At 41.9% G+C, this 17,256-nt stretch overlaps 1 protein-coding gene across 1 annotated transcript; it reads right to left on the bottom strand.

Moving 5' to 3' along the window:
• Nucleotides 1-5,444: 5,444 nt before the first annotated feature.
• BNIP3L (BCL2 interacting protein 3 like) lies at nt 5,445-17,241 on the bottom strand. The gene is made up of 6 exons (XM_054000591.1): nt 17,066-17,241; nt 12,453-12,639; nt 11,913-11,985; nt 10,538-10,641; nt 9,616-9,765; nt 5,445-8,452 (listed from the first exon to the last, which is right to left on the bottom strand). The coding sequence occupies exons 1-6, from the start codon at nt 17,148-17,150 to the stop codon at nt 8,404-8,406; spliced, it is 648 nt and encodes a 215-aa protein (XP_053856566.1). The 5' UTR covers nt 17,151-17,241; the 3' UTR covers nt 5,445-8,403.
• Between the last annotated feature and the right edge of the window lie 15 nt (nt 17,242-17,256).

The following is a 17,256-nucleotide window of genomic DNA, read 5'->3' as shown; positions in this document are numbered from 1 at the left end:
CCAATCCTTCCCGTGCGACTGCATCTCCCTTCCTCATGCATTCAGCAGCGCAAGCATTTCCGGCAGCTCTCCGCCTGCTCCTCACAAACCCACAACTCTCGTGCACAAGCGCTGAAATCTAATCTCTCCCCCCCCCCCCCCCCCCCCCCCCAATTTCACATTAACTTCGCTCCGACTGCACTGCTGGGAGGAGCACTGGGGATTTATCAGCGGCTTTCACAGAAGGGGGTAGAAGGCAGCACTTTCAGTATCACTCTTTTCTCTCTCTCAGACGGTTCTGCCGGGAAAGAAAAGCCCTCAAAGAGAGTCTGGTGTGGAGGTTGCCAGGGTGACATCACCAATGGTGCCACTGCAGGAGCAGCCAATTGGGGAGGGCTCTTTCGCTGCCGTCCCTCTCACCTAGCACAAGAGCCTATAGGAGAATGTTCCATACGGGAAAGACTCAATCCTGTTTTGTCGATGCTTATCTTGCCACTCCTCATTTCTCTCCCCTTCCCACTCCAGCGTGAGTGCACGTACATACGCACAGAGAGCATAGCTGAGGCAAAACAACCCTGCACAGCAAAAACCCGGGGTCTGAGTATCAGACTGCAGGAAGTGATTCACATCAGAGCTTCCTGCTGCTGCTGGAGAGTCGTACTTTTGTTCAGGGATTTCAGTGGAAGGAAGAACCTTCCTCCTCCTAGTCACTGGGGCTTTTAACTCGTTGTTATAACAATGCAGCCAACAGACTTTGGGTTTCTATCCCAAATGCGGTAAAAGCAATTCAACTCCAGCCAGAGGCCTCAACCAGGCCTGCAACACTGTGAAAAGACAGCAGAGAATTTAAAGGTGGGGCTCAATAGCCTTGAGCTGCGCCAGGGGAGGGTCAGATTGGACATCAGCAGGAATTTCCTCCTGGAAAGGGTGGTCAGGCTTGGCAGGGGCTGCCCAGGGGGGTTTGGAGGCCCCAACCCTGGAGGTGTCCTAGGAAGGCCTGGACGTGGCACTCAGTGCTCTGGGCTGGGGACAAGGTGCGGATTGGACACAGCTTGGACTTGATACTCTTGGAAGGCTTTTCCAACCTCAGTGATTCTGTGATTCTGTGTTCTGCCTTTCCCCGGATACCTGTGAATTTAACTATACAAGACCTAATTTTTTAGCACACAGAAACAAAGCCCAGCATCAGACTGGGGCAAACTGCAGTGCTTGCAAGTGCAGCCTGTTTACACCAGAGATCCTCACTGCAGCTGCTGTCTAGGGAGGAAATGGGTACATAAAGCTATTTATGAACTGAAGCTATTAAAGCAATTTGTTGAAATCCCAGAGATCTTTTCTACCTGTCAGACAGTGCACTTAAAGCAGCAGCTGTCATTGTCTGCTGCTTCTCACTCTGAATGAAATGACAATTGGCACATTGTGGGAGCAAGTCTGGGGTGTCTCCTGGTAGTGGTACAGCCTTCTCATGTGAGAGGCGAGCAGCCAGGCTCTCTGGGTGTAGGAGCGTTAGTTGGTAGGATGGTCGGGACGGACGGAGATGAGAGATTTCTGAAGTCAGGTCTTGGAACATGCAGTTTATTACAAAGGGCGTGGGTGCAGGGGCCCTGCTGAGAGCTGCCAGCCACAGCTCGGACCAGGCCTGAAAGAGCAAGAGAGAGAGAGGCAAGAGCAAGAGCAAGGGAGTAAGAGAGCAAGAGTAAGAGCAAGAGAGGGAAGTTCCCATTAAAATACAATAAATCTTCTTCTGTGCTGAATATTCTAATTTTCACTAACCAATCCAGTTACAAGATACAAATCCTATAGCATTTACATACAGCCGATAAGAATCATTACATTACCATACTGTGTTATATTTTAAACCCTAAAAACTACTCTTTGGACCCCTTCTGCCAAGCTAGTAGGGTCTGCTCTGACCCTTGGACCTGTCTGCAAGCAGAGGGTATTGTTTCATCAAAAGGGATTACTTTCAGCCGGCCATACCATTGTTTTCCAGTTGTTCAGTAACTAAGGCTTGGTATCTCAAAGCTTGCTTTCATTTCAATCTCGCTTATAGTTTCTATATTCTCAAAATCTTTTGCCAGGCAATCATATTTATAAGGCTTTCCTGTTTCATTTTCCCCAACATCTGGGAGAATCGTAAAGGACACTGTTGTACTCCAGGCACACAGCTTCAAACCCAACTAACTTGCAGCACCTAAAAGTCTTGCGAGTACAAAAAGATTTTTATGTCCCATTCTTTGCAAAAAATATCTGAGCACTGCTTCAGCTCTGGCCAGCCCTCACACATTACAAGGCTTTAATTCTGACTTTACAAAGATCAAACTGAAAAATCCAGCTCTGTGTATCCATTTGTGACTCTGACAGGAACTTTGTCCCCATCTTACCAGTATTTATAAAAGTAGCTGTATTTTTACAAAGAATCCTGTAACTGGAGCTGGCTCGATGAGCCCAGAAGCAGAAATGCTCCAACCTTGCCAGGCCTGGGCAGCACAGACAGACCCTGCCCAGCCCAGCTGAGCAGAGTCTACAGCTCCTTCCGACCTCCCATGTGTAGGAAACTGTGCTGAGAGGAATTCTATCTTATCCAGCACCACTGGGAGTAACCACTGGTCACAAAGCATCCTCCAGGCCTTCAGGAGGAATTCTCAGACAGAAAAATCCAGAATAGTTCCAAATCTGGAGCTGAATACTGATTTAGTGTGCATCCCCCTCTTACCTATAAACATGGCAGACCACTTCATAGAATCCTGGAATGGTTTGGGTTGGAAGGGACATTAAAGACTGTCCCATTCCACCCACTGCCATGGGCAGGGACACCTTCCACTATCCCAGGGTGCTCCAAGAATATCCAACCTGGCCTTGGACACTCCCAGGGATGGGGCAGCCACAGCTTCTTTGGGCAACCTGTGCCAGGGCTTCCCCACCCTCACAGGGAAGAATTTCCTCTGTATATCTCACATAAGTTTCCCCTCTTTCAGTTTGGACCCATTAGTCCTTGTCCTGGCACTGCAGTTCCTGATGAAACCGTAAGCTTCCTTTATCTCCTCCTTCCTTGGAGGTGAAAACAAAGCAGTGGCCCCTGAACACCCCCGTCCTAGGTCGTGCCAGCTCCAGTGACACACATCAACCATAAAGTAACAGCGTGCAAGACCTGGAGCTCTCCAACATCCACACTTGCACCTCATGGAACTGCAGGGCTCATGGAACCAGGAAATACACACAAAACAGGGCAATATTTTGTCTCAGTCATCAAAACTCCCCCTGACAGAGCTGGGGACTCAAAGAGGCTTGAGGTGTTTGAAAAGAATGGAGAAGCAGTGTGAAAACATGAGGAAATGAATGAGTGTTTCCCAGAGCCTGGGAGAGCACAGGAATGCAGGATGAGAACATCCCATCCATGACCTTCACAGTGAGTAATGGGAATAATGCAAAAGCAGAAGAGGATTTCAACCAGCAGTGAAGTGCAGAGCAGGTGTTTTTGTTGTTCCAGGTGCAAAATGAGAATGGTCCCACAGAGCTCCTCCTAGCACCTGAGGGACAAGGACCCTGCCTGCTCCTGCCCACAGAATGAGCTGGAAGAACCAGGGGGTGCAGTTTGTGTCTGAATTTCATGCACTGTTTACACCTTGTTACCTCATAAGCTCATGTAGCACTGCTGAAATAAATGAGGAATTACTATCTTTTATAAGAAAAAGAGGAGCAAGGAATATGTTTCATTCAGAATTTTGCATATAAAGTTTTTTCTGTTGATAATTGACAGTCTCGCAGTTTGTATTTAGATGCAGGTTACATGTCAGAAGTAAAAGGCTGTGAGAATACTGGTCTTAAAACAGAGTTTTTAATTAAAATGCTTACTTAGAAGACACAGGAAAATGCACCTGAGAGTAAGAGGCTACTTGATCTATCATAGAAAGGCATTCTGGCATCCAGGGGATGAAATTTAAATTTCAAAGGTGTAGGTGTAGGTTCGGTACAACTCCACACACTGAGAGCTTTGCAAGGATGTGTCCTTTTGTGACCTGAATTATATGCCTTAATACACTGCAAGAACTTCCAACAGCTGTAGGACTATTCTCTTTTTTTTTATATAAATACCAGAATAAAGCATTTTCTGGCCTTAAAATTCACTGGTTTGTCTTCAGATAACAAACAGCAAGTTATGCAAACTGCACCACTAAAAAAAAAAAAAAATCTCTAAACAAACTTCCCTGTCTTATCAGAAAAGCGTTAGGAAACAGTTTAAAATAGAAAAATTCATGTTTCCATACTCTAAATTCTCTGACAGCAGCTCAGAAAGTTAAGTCATGTTTACTTTCCTTCCTGGAAAAGCACCCCTTACTCTCCCCCTAATGTCAGCACTGCCTGTGCTGGGAGCACAGCCTGGCTGAGTCAGCTCAGCTCACGTTGGGCAGGGCACAAAGAGGGACCTAATGAAGTGGAAACTAATCGAGCTTTCTCTTTTTCATGGGGATGCTGTATGCAGCATGAGGTTTTTCAGGAGTACCTCCAGGTTTTTGTTTTGTTTTGAAAGTGCTGGTTGATTTATATTGGTTTTCAAGGCCCAAAACACAAAAGAGTCTTCATAAATCAAAAACACGAGGCAAAGATCCTACAAACGCTTGCAGGGAATCAGGGCTTCACTTTCAGATGGAATTTTTACAGGTATGCATACACACAAAAGTGTAAATAATGTTTTTATAATGAACTTAGCCATTAAACAATTCAAATTCTAAGCTTTTCATATGTGCACAGTGAAGCCTGAATCCAGTGTAAGGAAGACTCAACATCCCACCACTGAACTCAACCAGGGAACTTTCCCAGAATCTGAAATTCTTGGACAAGAATGAAAAGAAACTTGAAGGCAGTCCTCAACTCCATCAAAATATGATTTACACTAGAATAATCCCAGAGCAAAGAAAGTGCTGCCTTATGCAATATGATCTTGTATTTATTCTTGCATTATAACTACAAAGGTTTTGAAGCAATTCAAAAGCTCAGGCCCAAGTTTCACTGTGAGACCCAGAGAAAGAAACTTTCTGAAAGTAGGGCTTATAATTTTCTCTTATTCCTCTGGAAAAAGAAAATTCCATTTACACAAAGTTCTGGATTTACAGATTAAAAATATAGAAAAGAATAACTAAAATGAGTGGTACCAGAAATCAGAATGGTGCCATTTCCACCTAGAATGAACAACTCTCCTCTAGATAAACAGAAATAACCTGTGCTCTTGAACCAAGAACATGGAGGCACATTAACAATTAGGGTTTATGTTCCTTACTCTTTAATCTGCAAATTAAACACAATTAGGAAACAGAAGAGAAATATAAGGAATACAACAGAGTTGACCAAGCATACAAAATCTCAGCAATTCTACTTTGCATTTAATATGTCACCGCATTATTTTCCTTCCAGAGTTTTTCCTGGACAAGGTGCTGGCGGATTTGGAAAAGGTACACAAGGCCAACCAGGGGGAATATTTTTATTAAGTGCTTCAGGAAATGAAGCGGATGATCCCAAGTCACTAAAAAACAAAACCAAAATAAACCCAAGCAATCTTTCAAAACATTATTCCAGTCTATAAACAGCAGCTTCAATGTTTGTGTCACCCAGAACAAAACAGTTCCATAAAACATCTTAAAAAGTAGACCTGTAAAAAAAGGGAAATAGAGGAAAGACAAAAGAAAGGCGCAGCATGAAGTAATTTCAGACAACCAGGTTTGTGAGAGCTTTAATGGCACAAAATGTTTATAAGCTACAACTTATACATGTAAACTGTATATAATGTTACAAAGTGCTAACTAATTTATGAAGAATGCATAATCACTTTGGCTCAGTTAATTCCAATATTTCAACAAATGTCAATTAAAATTTTGAATTTCTAACAATCTTCAGCTTTCACTTTTTAAAACAGTAAGTAAATATACATTTGCTGCAGTTAGGTTAGCCTGCATCTTTAATGTGCGAGTTTATGCATTTTTTCTTGATCCTATTTACAAGTCTAGGCCAGTTTTCACTGAACGTAAGAAAAATGAAGCCTACATTTTTTTTTCCAAAACTGTAAACAGGTATAAAGCTTTTTAAACAACATTTATCTTAACAAAACTTCAACTCTCAATAATTGAAACCCCTTTGTGAATGATACAACACTGTGTTCCTGTTCATGGTAAAAGTGGAAGTTGCAGATTTTCCTCCAAAGCTTAGAATAGGGTCTCAATAAATACTGCATTGTATCCCAGCCAGTGTTACAGTGACCACGGGGCATTCCTCAGCTCTGGGTTTCACAGGTTTTACTCCAAATGTCATTAGTGGTCTTGATACTCCAGCCACAAGCTTGCACTGTTATTTATCAGATATTCTGAAAAATTACCTTTTAATTTAGAAAGGTGTAATTTACTGAGTTTTCCTCTTTAAGAAGTACTCCCTACTTAGTAAATATCTCTTTTTCCACTACTCCAATTTCATACAAAACAAGGTGCTGTGTTAGAAGTGAAAGTGGTCCAGCCTTTCTCCCATCTCTTCAGATTTTAGGGCTGTAAAGTGAAGTATTTGATGCTCTCTAAAACGCCCTCCACCGGGTTCCCCTGCCCATCCCCACCTCTGGGTGAAACCCAATATCCACACCCAAAACAGACCTGCACTTGTGGGCAGCTCAAGTGCCACTCAGTATTCACAACTAAAGAAAAAAAAAGCAGATTACTCAAGAGGATTTGTTGTTCACCCTGAAAGCATTCTCTGACAGCATTCAGAAGTAGAGAATGAAAATAAATACAGTTAAGCAGTGGATTCATACTTAACTTTTTCACTTCCTGGGAGCTAACTAAAGTTTTTTTTAACCCAAATCTCAGCTGGGATTTAGCTTCTATGCATCAATTGGTTCAAGCAATCACTGCTCTATCAAATAATCAACTTTATAAAGTCTGATGCAAGCAAACAATTATAGGTAGCCGTTTTCTCCAAATGGCTGACTAGATTTTCTTATTTTCTACAAGTCTGCCGACTAAAGTTTTTATTTTATAAATGAGATTTTTGCTAGTCTAAAAATTAGCATTGGTTCCCTAAATACTTAGTATTAAAGTCTGTAACATATTTTCATATATATATAGAGTATTCTGTCCTTCAGAGTTCATGCTACATGTTCTGAAATCCAATAAAATCTATTTAGGGACAAGACTGTCCCGATGTTTGTAACAATTTGGTACTAAAGCTTCACATTTTGAAAAGAAGTATCACTGAAGGAGGACAAGGCTTAATGTTCCCTAAGATAAAAGTTCATGAACATCAGTGAGAAATCTATCCTAACATGAGACATCACAAGTGACTTTCAGGTTCCAAGTATCCCCAAAAAGGAGATTGTACAGTAAACAACAAGAGAGAGGAATATTGAAAATTCATTTGCAGAAGACATTTCAGAGCTTTTACAACTTCTGAACCTTTATGCACCTGCAAGATTGTCCCCCTTAAGGATGAGTCAAATGCTTTTCCTGCTGAAACTGCCGGATCTTCAGAGCTGTAAGTGGGTCCACAACAAATAGAATAATTTCCTTTTACACAGAGCCTACCTACACTACAGCTGCTGGGTTTTTCCTTAATTTAGAACTACTTTGAAAAGGAAAATTTCACATTGAAAATTTTCCCTTAAGAAAACAGGTAAAGAAAAAAAAAGCTTCTTCACATGCAAACAATGCAATTTTTCTAATATTTCCCAGGTATCAGACAGGTTTTCCTACAAGGAATAAGGAGCTGACTTCATAGAAAAGACAAGATTACAACAATTACCTAGTATTAAAATATGCTGATGGATTTAGTTATCCTACTTTAAAATTTATGCAGTCTTTGCCTCCTGCAATTCAAATGGTGTTTATTAGCCAATACAAGGGGCCGAGTAAATTCCCCCCAAAAGCTGATTTAAACTGGATCTTTATTACCAGTGATTTCTTAGTTTATTCCATAACCAGCTTCTTTTTTACAAAAGAAAAACTCTTTCCCACTTCAATCAGTAATTTCCTTCCAAAGAGATTGTTTTATCACCCCCATGCAGTCAAAACTTAGACCATGCACAACTGCAACTGAAGTCAGATTGCACTAAGGAGGCAATAGCATCACTGATAAAATTAAACTTGCTGGTGGCATTTTGCATTGAGAGAAGCCCTTGCAACACAGAGACAGTTGTAAACTCCATCCAGCAACTCTGACGTGTCTTGCAGGCCAAGAGGCAGGGGAATGGGAGAGAGGGAAAGAATGTGGATAGCCAAACACCTCAACAGAGTTCCAACACAATACTGAATTCCAGAGTTAGCAAAAACCTGGATATGGAAGGAAAGGGTAAAGTCAGGGTCATGCTTAAAATGGTCTCAAGTCAAATGTACTAAATGAGACGGTAACACCTTCACAGGTCACATGGGGTCCAGGTTGCACTCCATAGGTTCAATAAGTGCTGGCTGAAGGTGTGGTCAGGCGTTTCCCAATGTAGATGCTGAAATAAAAAGTGTAAGGATATCGTATTGCACAGGAATACTCCCTGCTTTCCCACAGTCCCCACACAAACAGCTGCTCTAATCCCTCTCTCAAGTCTTGAGATCCATCCACAGACTTCTCTTCTATAAAACTACTTACAGTGAGGTTTTGCATGAGTCTGGAAGGATCAATGCTCTCAGTACTCACCCAAAGTGGGTTTTCCTCCAGTCCCAGGCTCATCTGAAAACCCCAATCCAAAAGCTTTTGTGTTTTGAGTACCTGACACAGCAACACTCCTAACTGAGGTAAAACAAATCAAGTGCTGCCTATAGGGAGGGGGATGAGATTTAAAACTCTGAGCATTGAGGATCTATGCAAACACTGACCACAAGTAAGATTTAAATCATTGCAGAAATGCACAATTTTGCTGTAGTACAAATATCTCACAGTACATCCTCACATATTCGATCCTAATTTATTTAAGAGTTTACAAGAATTTAAAGAGACACTTGAACTACATCCACAAAACCAAACACAAAGTTAAATAAAACCATGTTTTGAGTCCATGCCTTTGCCCCATCCCAGAACTTAAGATGGATAATCAGAATGTAAGGATTTAGGCAAAGTGAGAGATTATATTAGATTATACAGGCAATGAAAACACTGCTAAGCAGAGACACAGATGATCTTGCAGGACACATCCAATTTTTTATCTCTCTTTCTCTAAGTACTCAAACCTTGACTTTCAGTAACACCACAAAGCAGCATTAAACTGGAAATTACAGAGTTGGTGCCACACAGACCACCTCAGCATCATTATTTGTACAGTGTAGTTTCATACTGGTCAGTAAAAGTTATTTTTCATCTATTCTAATTTTCCCCCTTATAACCTCAAGTATTTAAATAGAAGGCACATAATCAAATTGCACATGTTACAATTGCAAAGGTTATTTGCAAACTCATCCATGCATATTCAATATAACTTGATTTATTCTGGAAATAAAGCACAGGAAAGGCTGCAAAGTTCTAATTGTTACAAAGTTTTCCTGCTTTTGTAAAAGTACATCAAGTTTGAGTGATGGGCAAAAATCATTACTCTAGAAAAGGTCCTTTTCAGCAGGACCTGACATTCAAGCGAAGTAGAAATGCAAAAACTGAAGTGAGAATTAGGTTAATACTTACCCTAGTCCCAGAGCCAAAACATGAGATATGAACAGAGATGGAATGAAAACCTTAAGAAATTCTGCAGAGAAAATGCCACCTTTTTTCATTGCTCCACTTTTTCTCATACTTAGAGACACTGAACGTTTAGGATGTCTGAAATGGAATTCCCTGGAAGAAGAGGGGGAGGGGGGAAAAATTCAACAAGACTTTTTTTTTTTTTTTTTTTTTTTTCCCACAAATGCACAGATCTCTGTAGGAATGTTTGGTTTTTTTTTTTTTTAAGTACAAAATCAAAGCCCGAGATCCCTTACACAGAGTAAGGAATCAAAGATAATAAGAGGAGGGATTGTGGAGAGACCACTTACACAGACAGTATAGACACAAAGGGAGCAGGAGCTGCAGAGAGAGGTAGGTCCGAGAGAGGGAATTTCAGGATGTGATTTGTTAGCAAGAGGCCTCATTTTTTGTTCCAAACACAGATACAGAAGTCTGCCAGATTTAGACAGCATCCTCTATTTTAATAAAAATGCTTTGCATTCAAGGATCTCAAGGTTTCCCCTTCCGTGGATGAACATTACATATTTTACATAGAAAGAAAAAAAGGGACAGAGAATTTAGGAGACTTGCTCAACACTCTTCCGTTCAATAAGCCAAGACTAAATCCCATGAATCCCAGCTCCAAGTACCCAGCTCTCCCACTAATTATAATTTTGTCAAGAAACCTTGCAATCAGCTTGCTGTGGCTTTGTATTACCTTCAAGTCATTCTGTTGCTATTTTGATTTTCATACTTCATTGTTTTGACCATTTTAGCCTCCCCACAGAGAAATCAACCTCTTCCTAAGATGAACTTATTTTGATTGTGAGACTGTGACGATCCTTTCCTTCATCTATTCATTAAAATATAGGAATATTCATTAAAAACATGGAGTTGAACTCACTTGGGAGGAATGTTTTCAGGCCTACTTGACCAGTCTGACACCCAGTCTGCACTTTTCTTCATAACTTCCAATTCTTTCTCTCCTTCTACTGCTTCTTCTTCGGACTGAAACACACAGGGGACAAGCCTTGTAACACTCAATTAGCTCCTCCTCAGGGTGTTAAATTGAGAGTGACAACAACAGTGGTGACATGAAAAGCACCGAATGGTGGCACCTGATAAACGAGTAAGTGTTCTTGGACTGCTGATTATTTCAAAGAGATTTGATTTTGCCAGCGGAAGTCAGGAAACCACAAATTCTATTACTATATCCAGGATTTCCACATTATTGCAAGCTGTTTGTTTTTTTTAACTAACAAAAACAAATTATTATTTTAATCCTAAATGTAATAAACCAAAACTGTGCAAAAAATATTTACAAATGGGAAAAAACATTAGGTGGATGGCATTCCATTTAAAGCCCACAGAACATGACTAAAAGCATGGGAAGTCAAATAAGATTTCAAAACCAGTATTTTGACTTTTTAAAGGTGTTATGAGTGATTTAAAATTTACATTACTTGCAACTAGTAGCATCTACTGGGTGAATCCCAGATGCAAGAGGGAAAAGCAAGCACTCACTCTAATTGTATATAAAGATTTAACTTCACATCAATAGATGCAAATGTTACTATATAAGAAAAGAAATAAATTAGGAAGAGTAGAGAACACCACTGACTTTAACTCCTACTTAGTATTAAAACAATCTCCTGAGTGACTCTTACTAAAATAAGATAAGCCCCTTACAACATTAAGTGAGAACCACAGGAAACCCAGAGGTAATCAAATAGCTCAGTCACAAGTGAGATGCAGAGCTCACCAACACCTTCATTCAGACCCTTCTGGCTCTCAGGGCAGAACTGCAACAGTCCCAGGTTTTTGACAAAATTAAATGCAGGGTTTCATTATTCCAGGAATGCTTTTTATTTATACTGCTGAAGACAGCAAATTTTATGAGATTATCAAACTAAGAGTTCAGCATTAGTCTCCTCTCAGTTTGTGTTTCGGAGATTACTCACTGTCATGTGAGCATCTGCACAGCAATCACTGAACAGCCTGAAATCTTGTGCAGAAATATGAACATTTCAAACCCAGCTTTGACACCCAGTGCCAGCAGGGTTACACAGTAACATGACTGCTAGGAAAGAAGCATTTCTCAGCTGTACAGATAGAGATTCGTTTTTCCCTCACTCCAACACTATTAATCTCTAAGTCAAATTTCAATTAATACAGAATATAAGTCTTTTGACATCAGAAAGAGCATGTTCTACCCTCAAGCCTAGATCAAATATCCACAACTTACAAATGTATATTTTAAAAGTTAAGGAAGAAAATACCTGAGAACTACTGTCTTTACTTGTGTGCATTTCCACATCAAAAGTTATCTGTCCATCATCTTGAGGTGACGGGCTAAAGAAAAATTGATTTCATAATGTCATTTTGTCATCTAAAGAACCATCAGTGTAGGTAAATCTCAGCTGAATCATTTCCTCATGCATTTTTGGACATTATTCAGATCCCAAATACCAGCATTAGAAAGTCTTCCCAACCCACAACCCCACCAATTTTTTAAAATTTATAATCCTACCTTTCTCGACAGAGTTCACAGTTTCTCTCTAAAGCAAAGAAAGCACTGCCCAAAAGTTCAGCTGCTACAGAAAGGATGCAACTCCCTTTGTTCTTGTAGGGAACACTACCAGTACTGTGAATTACATGTGGTTTGTATCATTACAAGTGGAAGCATCACACAGTTACCATGAGCCAGCAGCTAGTCCAAATACTGGAGCACAATAGACTTTTCCCTGACAAAAAGCTTTGCCCATCCACAGGACAAAAAGGGCAATAAATTGCAGGCAGGGTGGCCAACACTCCTTTACCTGTCACAGTGGGAACTACCTCTTGAACTGCTCTGTCCTGACTCATGCTGTGCATCCAGGAGGATTTTTTCCATGTCTCCATTGTGGATGGAGGAGGAGGACGGGACATGCTCCAGGCCCCCGTTCTTGCCGTTGCTGTTGTCGTTGCTGTTGCCATTGCTGTTCATCTGCAGCTCCACCCAGGAACCTGTAGGATAGCCACACGTCACCCCATGGACACCCCAGCACTGAACACACCTTCAGTTTATCAACTGCACCCAGAGGGAAACACCAGCATGCTGGGTTCAGATAGCACACACTGACCTGAGCAAGGTCATAAACATGGGACAGAGACAACAGCAACAGGGTTCTTCTTCTTTCATCAACACAAACATCCCTAAAAGCTGGTTGTTGCTCCCTAACTCTGGTGCTGGTCAATAAGATGTCTCCTTTCTCCCCAACTATTAATACTTTAATCAGCCACATCTCTCTGCAGTTTGGAGCTTCAATTAACTACGGATCATTCCATTACACCTCACCCTTTCTTTTTCTACATTCCTTTCTCAATCAGAATTTTCATCCCTATGCCCCTACTACAAAACTACCCCCTGTGCAGCTTTATATTCTTCTTTTCTTTACTTCCAAAGGCCTTGGATCAATCCCCAATTTTTCTACACATCAGGCAGGCTGCCATTCTCAGGTCCCATTCAGCTTGCTTTGCTTTGGCACAAGCATCATCCATAAAGCTCCGATTTACTGGTTTTCCCCCATTTTTTTTTTTTTTGTAGTTTTACCTATGGGACATCTACATGTGCACTAAAATTCAACAAAGAACAAGAGTGTACCATGGATGACAAGAGCAGCTGCTAAGAAGTTCACACACTTCTTTGTGTGATAAAGAGAGGATTTTTATTTTAAAATGTATTTCACTTATACTTTATTATTATGTATTATATGCAGATTAAATAAATATGAGAGTGTAGGTTCTGATATAATCTTTAACGACATGTTTTAATTGGAAACAAACAGGTTTTAGAGATACATGTCACCACAACTCCTGTGTAATTTAGTTTAGTCCACCTGAAGGTAGGAGCTTTCACGGTTCTTTTTGTAACAAATTTGGTATTTGGTTAACTATTTTTTACAGTTTGGACATCTTCCCCCAGGAGGTAAAAATATCCAAGTAAGAAAAGCAAGCCTGAATCTACAAATACAACATTTTGAGCATTATTTGTACAAGTCCTACATTTTAACACTGATTTTTGATTTCTGAAATGCACCTGGAAGTGCCTGCATTTATTTTTTGTAGCATGGTTTTGTCTCTGGGAACTCCATCAGTGACACAGGAAGGGATGTTTAATAATGAGCCTGTTTTCAACTTGATTTGGTGAAGAATTCTCATTTAGTACCAATTATTCACGAAGCCATTACAGTGATGTCCATGGAAGCACCATGCTCTGGTGGTTCCCAGCCTAATTTCTCCAGGCTGGATTCACAAACAGGGGATTTTGGGAGCATGCAGGCACCATCTCAGCACTGCACATTAGGCTTTTCAGATAATCATCAGGTGTTAACTGGGAAGAGGCAGCTTTGCTCAGTCAGCATCAGACAGAGGATGTGTTATTCCAGATTGGTGATGATTGCTGGTGTCTGAATTCCTAAATAAAACGGCCAAACTCTAAGAGCTTCATCAGGAAGGTTGTTCTGCCTTGCAGCAGCAAGAGGCTACACCTGCAAAAAAGCAGGTGGCAAATGCAGTTAGCAAGTGGTCAAAAGTTAGTTAGGAAAAAAAGCCTTATATTCCCCAACAACCACTTTTGGCTATTGGAAAAATCAGGATCTGCAAAGCAATCTATGATCAAAAAAATCAGCAGAGGGCAAAAGCGTGAGGGGATGTGTTCCTCTGACACTAGAACACTCAGAGGATGGTGATCAGATCTCCTTACTCTGACACACAGCTCCAAACCCACTGCCACAAATAAAGTTTTTACTGATCTACCTCGGGCTGACAAATTCTGTATTTATCTAAAACACACCGTGGCCGTAGTAAGAAGAGATCCCAAATTCTACTGTGAGTAAAGAGTCCGTGGGAGCTGAGCAGGAGTTGACATGAGGAGCAGCACGTTCCCAACTGACCTCACCAGGAATGACTCAAAATACATTCAAGGAAGCATAATCTGCCATCAAGCTCCAGCACGCTACCCACTCCCACTGGCACTCACAACCACTTTGGGAGAGGGAGCAGGGAACATGGCTGGGTTCAAAGATTGATTAGAGGGACATAAATCTCTGTTTATTTACAGAAATGGACAGAAATGTATTGGAGAATAAACTGCCCAAATAACAGAGAATGGAGTTTGCCCCAAGCTTTTTTGTACATGAATCACCTGCCTGAGAACTTTTAATTTCACCATATTTCTACTTGACACTAAAATAGGAAATGTGGCAGAATGGAGTGGTAGAATTAAGAGCAATAGAATTAAGAAATGTGGCAGCATCTCCTCCCTTCACAAATCACATAACACACACTCTTAGGAGAAAAAAAAACACAAACTGTTCACAAGAATGGTATTTTTCTCCAAAATTGTTTGAATGTTGGCTTTGCCCTATGGCTAATTATTTCACTATAAATTTATATACACTGACTTTAATTCTATGTTTTTCCATAACTTGGTGGACTGCTTAAACAGCAGGAATGAAACATGTTGGGGAAGACTGGTCTTATTTTTTATTCCCTCTGATTTCAGCTTGGTGCATGAAGTGGAGATATCAAAGGCAATATATAAATTAAATACCTGTATATATTTTATAGATATAAAAATACTCCAAGCTACTACCAACTCAGGAGCTTACAAGTAGTCTGAGACATGATCAACCTGAATAAATGAATAAATATCACTTTTACAATGAAGTACAATTTTAACCAAAAAAAAAAAAAAAAAAAGGAAAGGAAAAGCCAACCAGACTCCCACAATGGTAATTATTAAGCAGATTTTCCATGACAGAGCTAGATGGGCTCTTGCCTAAGGTGGGATTTCTTTTTGTCAATATGTAACAAAGCTTTATAATAATTAAAATATAGGAAGCATCTAGAATTCCCAAAGCAAGCAACTTGGATTTTTTATCTCTATGAACCCAACAAAGCACAGGTTACCAGTTTTATTCCCAGCTCTTCTGCCCTCCAAGTGCTACGGGATCCTTGAATAAAAGGCCCTAAACATGCACAAATGACACGCAGAACAACATGAATAGGTGTCTCAGCTCATTAGCCTGAAAAGTTCACTTAAAAGCTGAGAGAATGGCAGAAATACACCTCTCCCACCAAAGCATTGTGCAGGGGATGAACATCTGAAAGCAGCACTAAGCCTGCGTGGAACTGATTGGGTGCATTTGTTTTGTTGCTAGAGCACAGTGTGTCAAACATTTCCTCTCCTACCTCGTGCTCAGCCCCTCCAGCAATCACTGAGCTGGGTGAGCCTCTACCTGCTGCCCCAGCAGCAAGATCTCTGTGGGCAGATCCATCCCTGCTTACAGAGCTCTTGTTGCTCCTATAATCCAGCAGATTAATGAGTCCCACATCACCAAAACTTAAAGTAAAGAGTTACCACATCACCAAAACTTAAAAATAAAATATACAGGCATCAAATATGGCCATTTCTGAAGTAAGCATGGAGTCAGGCACCCGGCACATCGCAACTTTGACAGCCTAATAGTTATTTAAGTATAACAGGCCTGAATAATTTGCCAAGATTATTGACTCAGGTTTAAGGTGTCACAGTTATCACACGATGCAGTGTTACCACAACACAACAGCAGCGTTCTGAAATGGGCACAGTTTATTCTTTCTTTCATACAATTTCCATTGAGTTATGGAAAACCAACCAACGAGTTTATTTTGTGGTCAGCTAAACTGCATCGTAAACCACGGAGGTTACAGTTAATCATTAATGCAATTTATTCACCTTTTCTATCCTTAAAATGTAGAGATGAAGGAGCTGTTTAAAACGAAGGGAAAGCAATTGCCAAGTAAATACCAGAGCCTACATGATCTGCCTTACTAGTGTTATCCCAGGACCAAAATGCAGCTGATGCAGTTGACAGAGATGCCGGATATAGAGGGAAATAGCTCACGTCAGTGCTATTGACTCAGCCACTGAATAAACTCATTCCCACAGCCACGCTCCTCCCCCTACCCCGCTGTATTCCCATCGTCGCTGTTCGGGTAAACTCCGTGTAACCACGCAACGAGCTCGAGCCGTTCCTCGGGGGACCCGATCGCCCTCAGCCCCCAGCGAGAGGAGGCGGGTCGGGTCCCGCCAGGCGCAGCACTCTCACAACCCGGAGCCCGTTTTATCCACGCCGGTAGTGCCGCGCGGCCCCTCGGCTCTCCCAGCCGCTCCCGCTGCCCGGGGCTGCGGGGTTCCCCGGTGCCAGCCGGCCCCTCACGAACCCCACCGCTGCTCCTCTGCCCCCTGCGGCCGCCGCCGGGCCATTTACACCCACTCCGCCCCGGCCATTGGCTCCCGGCGGCTCGCGCGGCGCGTCGTACGCCAATGGCGGCCCGGAGCGGCGCGAGCGGGTCGCGGCCCTCACGTCCCCTTCAGGGCTCCCCGCGCCCCTGCAGCCGCACTCACTGTTGAGGCCGGGCTCGCTGTGCGTCCCGTCCGCCGGCGGGTTGTTGTTGTTGTTGTGCTGCGGCTGCTCCTGAGGGCTGGACATGGCGGCGGCGGCGCGGCTGAGGCGACTGAGGAGCCGCTGGGGCAAAAACAACAAACCCGGACTCCGTTCCGGGCCCGGCCGCCCCGCCCCGCCCCGCCGGGCTGCG

This window comes from Vidua macroura, chromosome 28, assembly GCF_024509145.1.
Source record: "Vidua macroura isolate BioBank_ID:100142 chromosome 28, ASM2450914v1, whole genome shotgun sequence".
Lineage (NCBI taxonomy): Eukaryota > Metazoa > Chordata > Aves > Passeriformes > Viduidae > Vidua > Vidua macroura.
The sequence above is the reverse complement of the archived record's forward strand: the minus strand, read 5'-3'. Positions and strand labels throughout refer to the sequence as shown.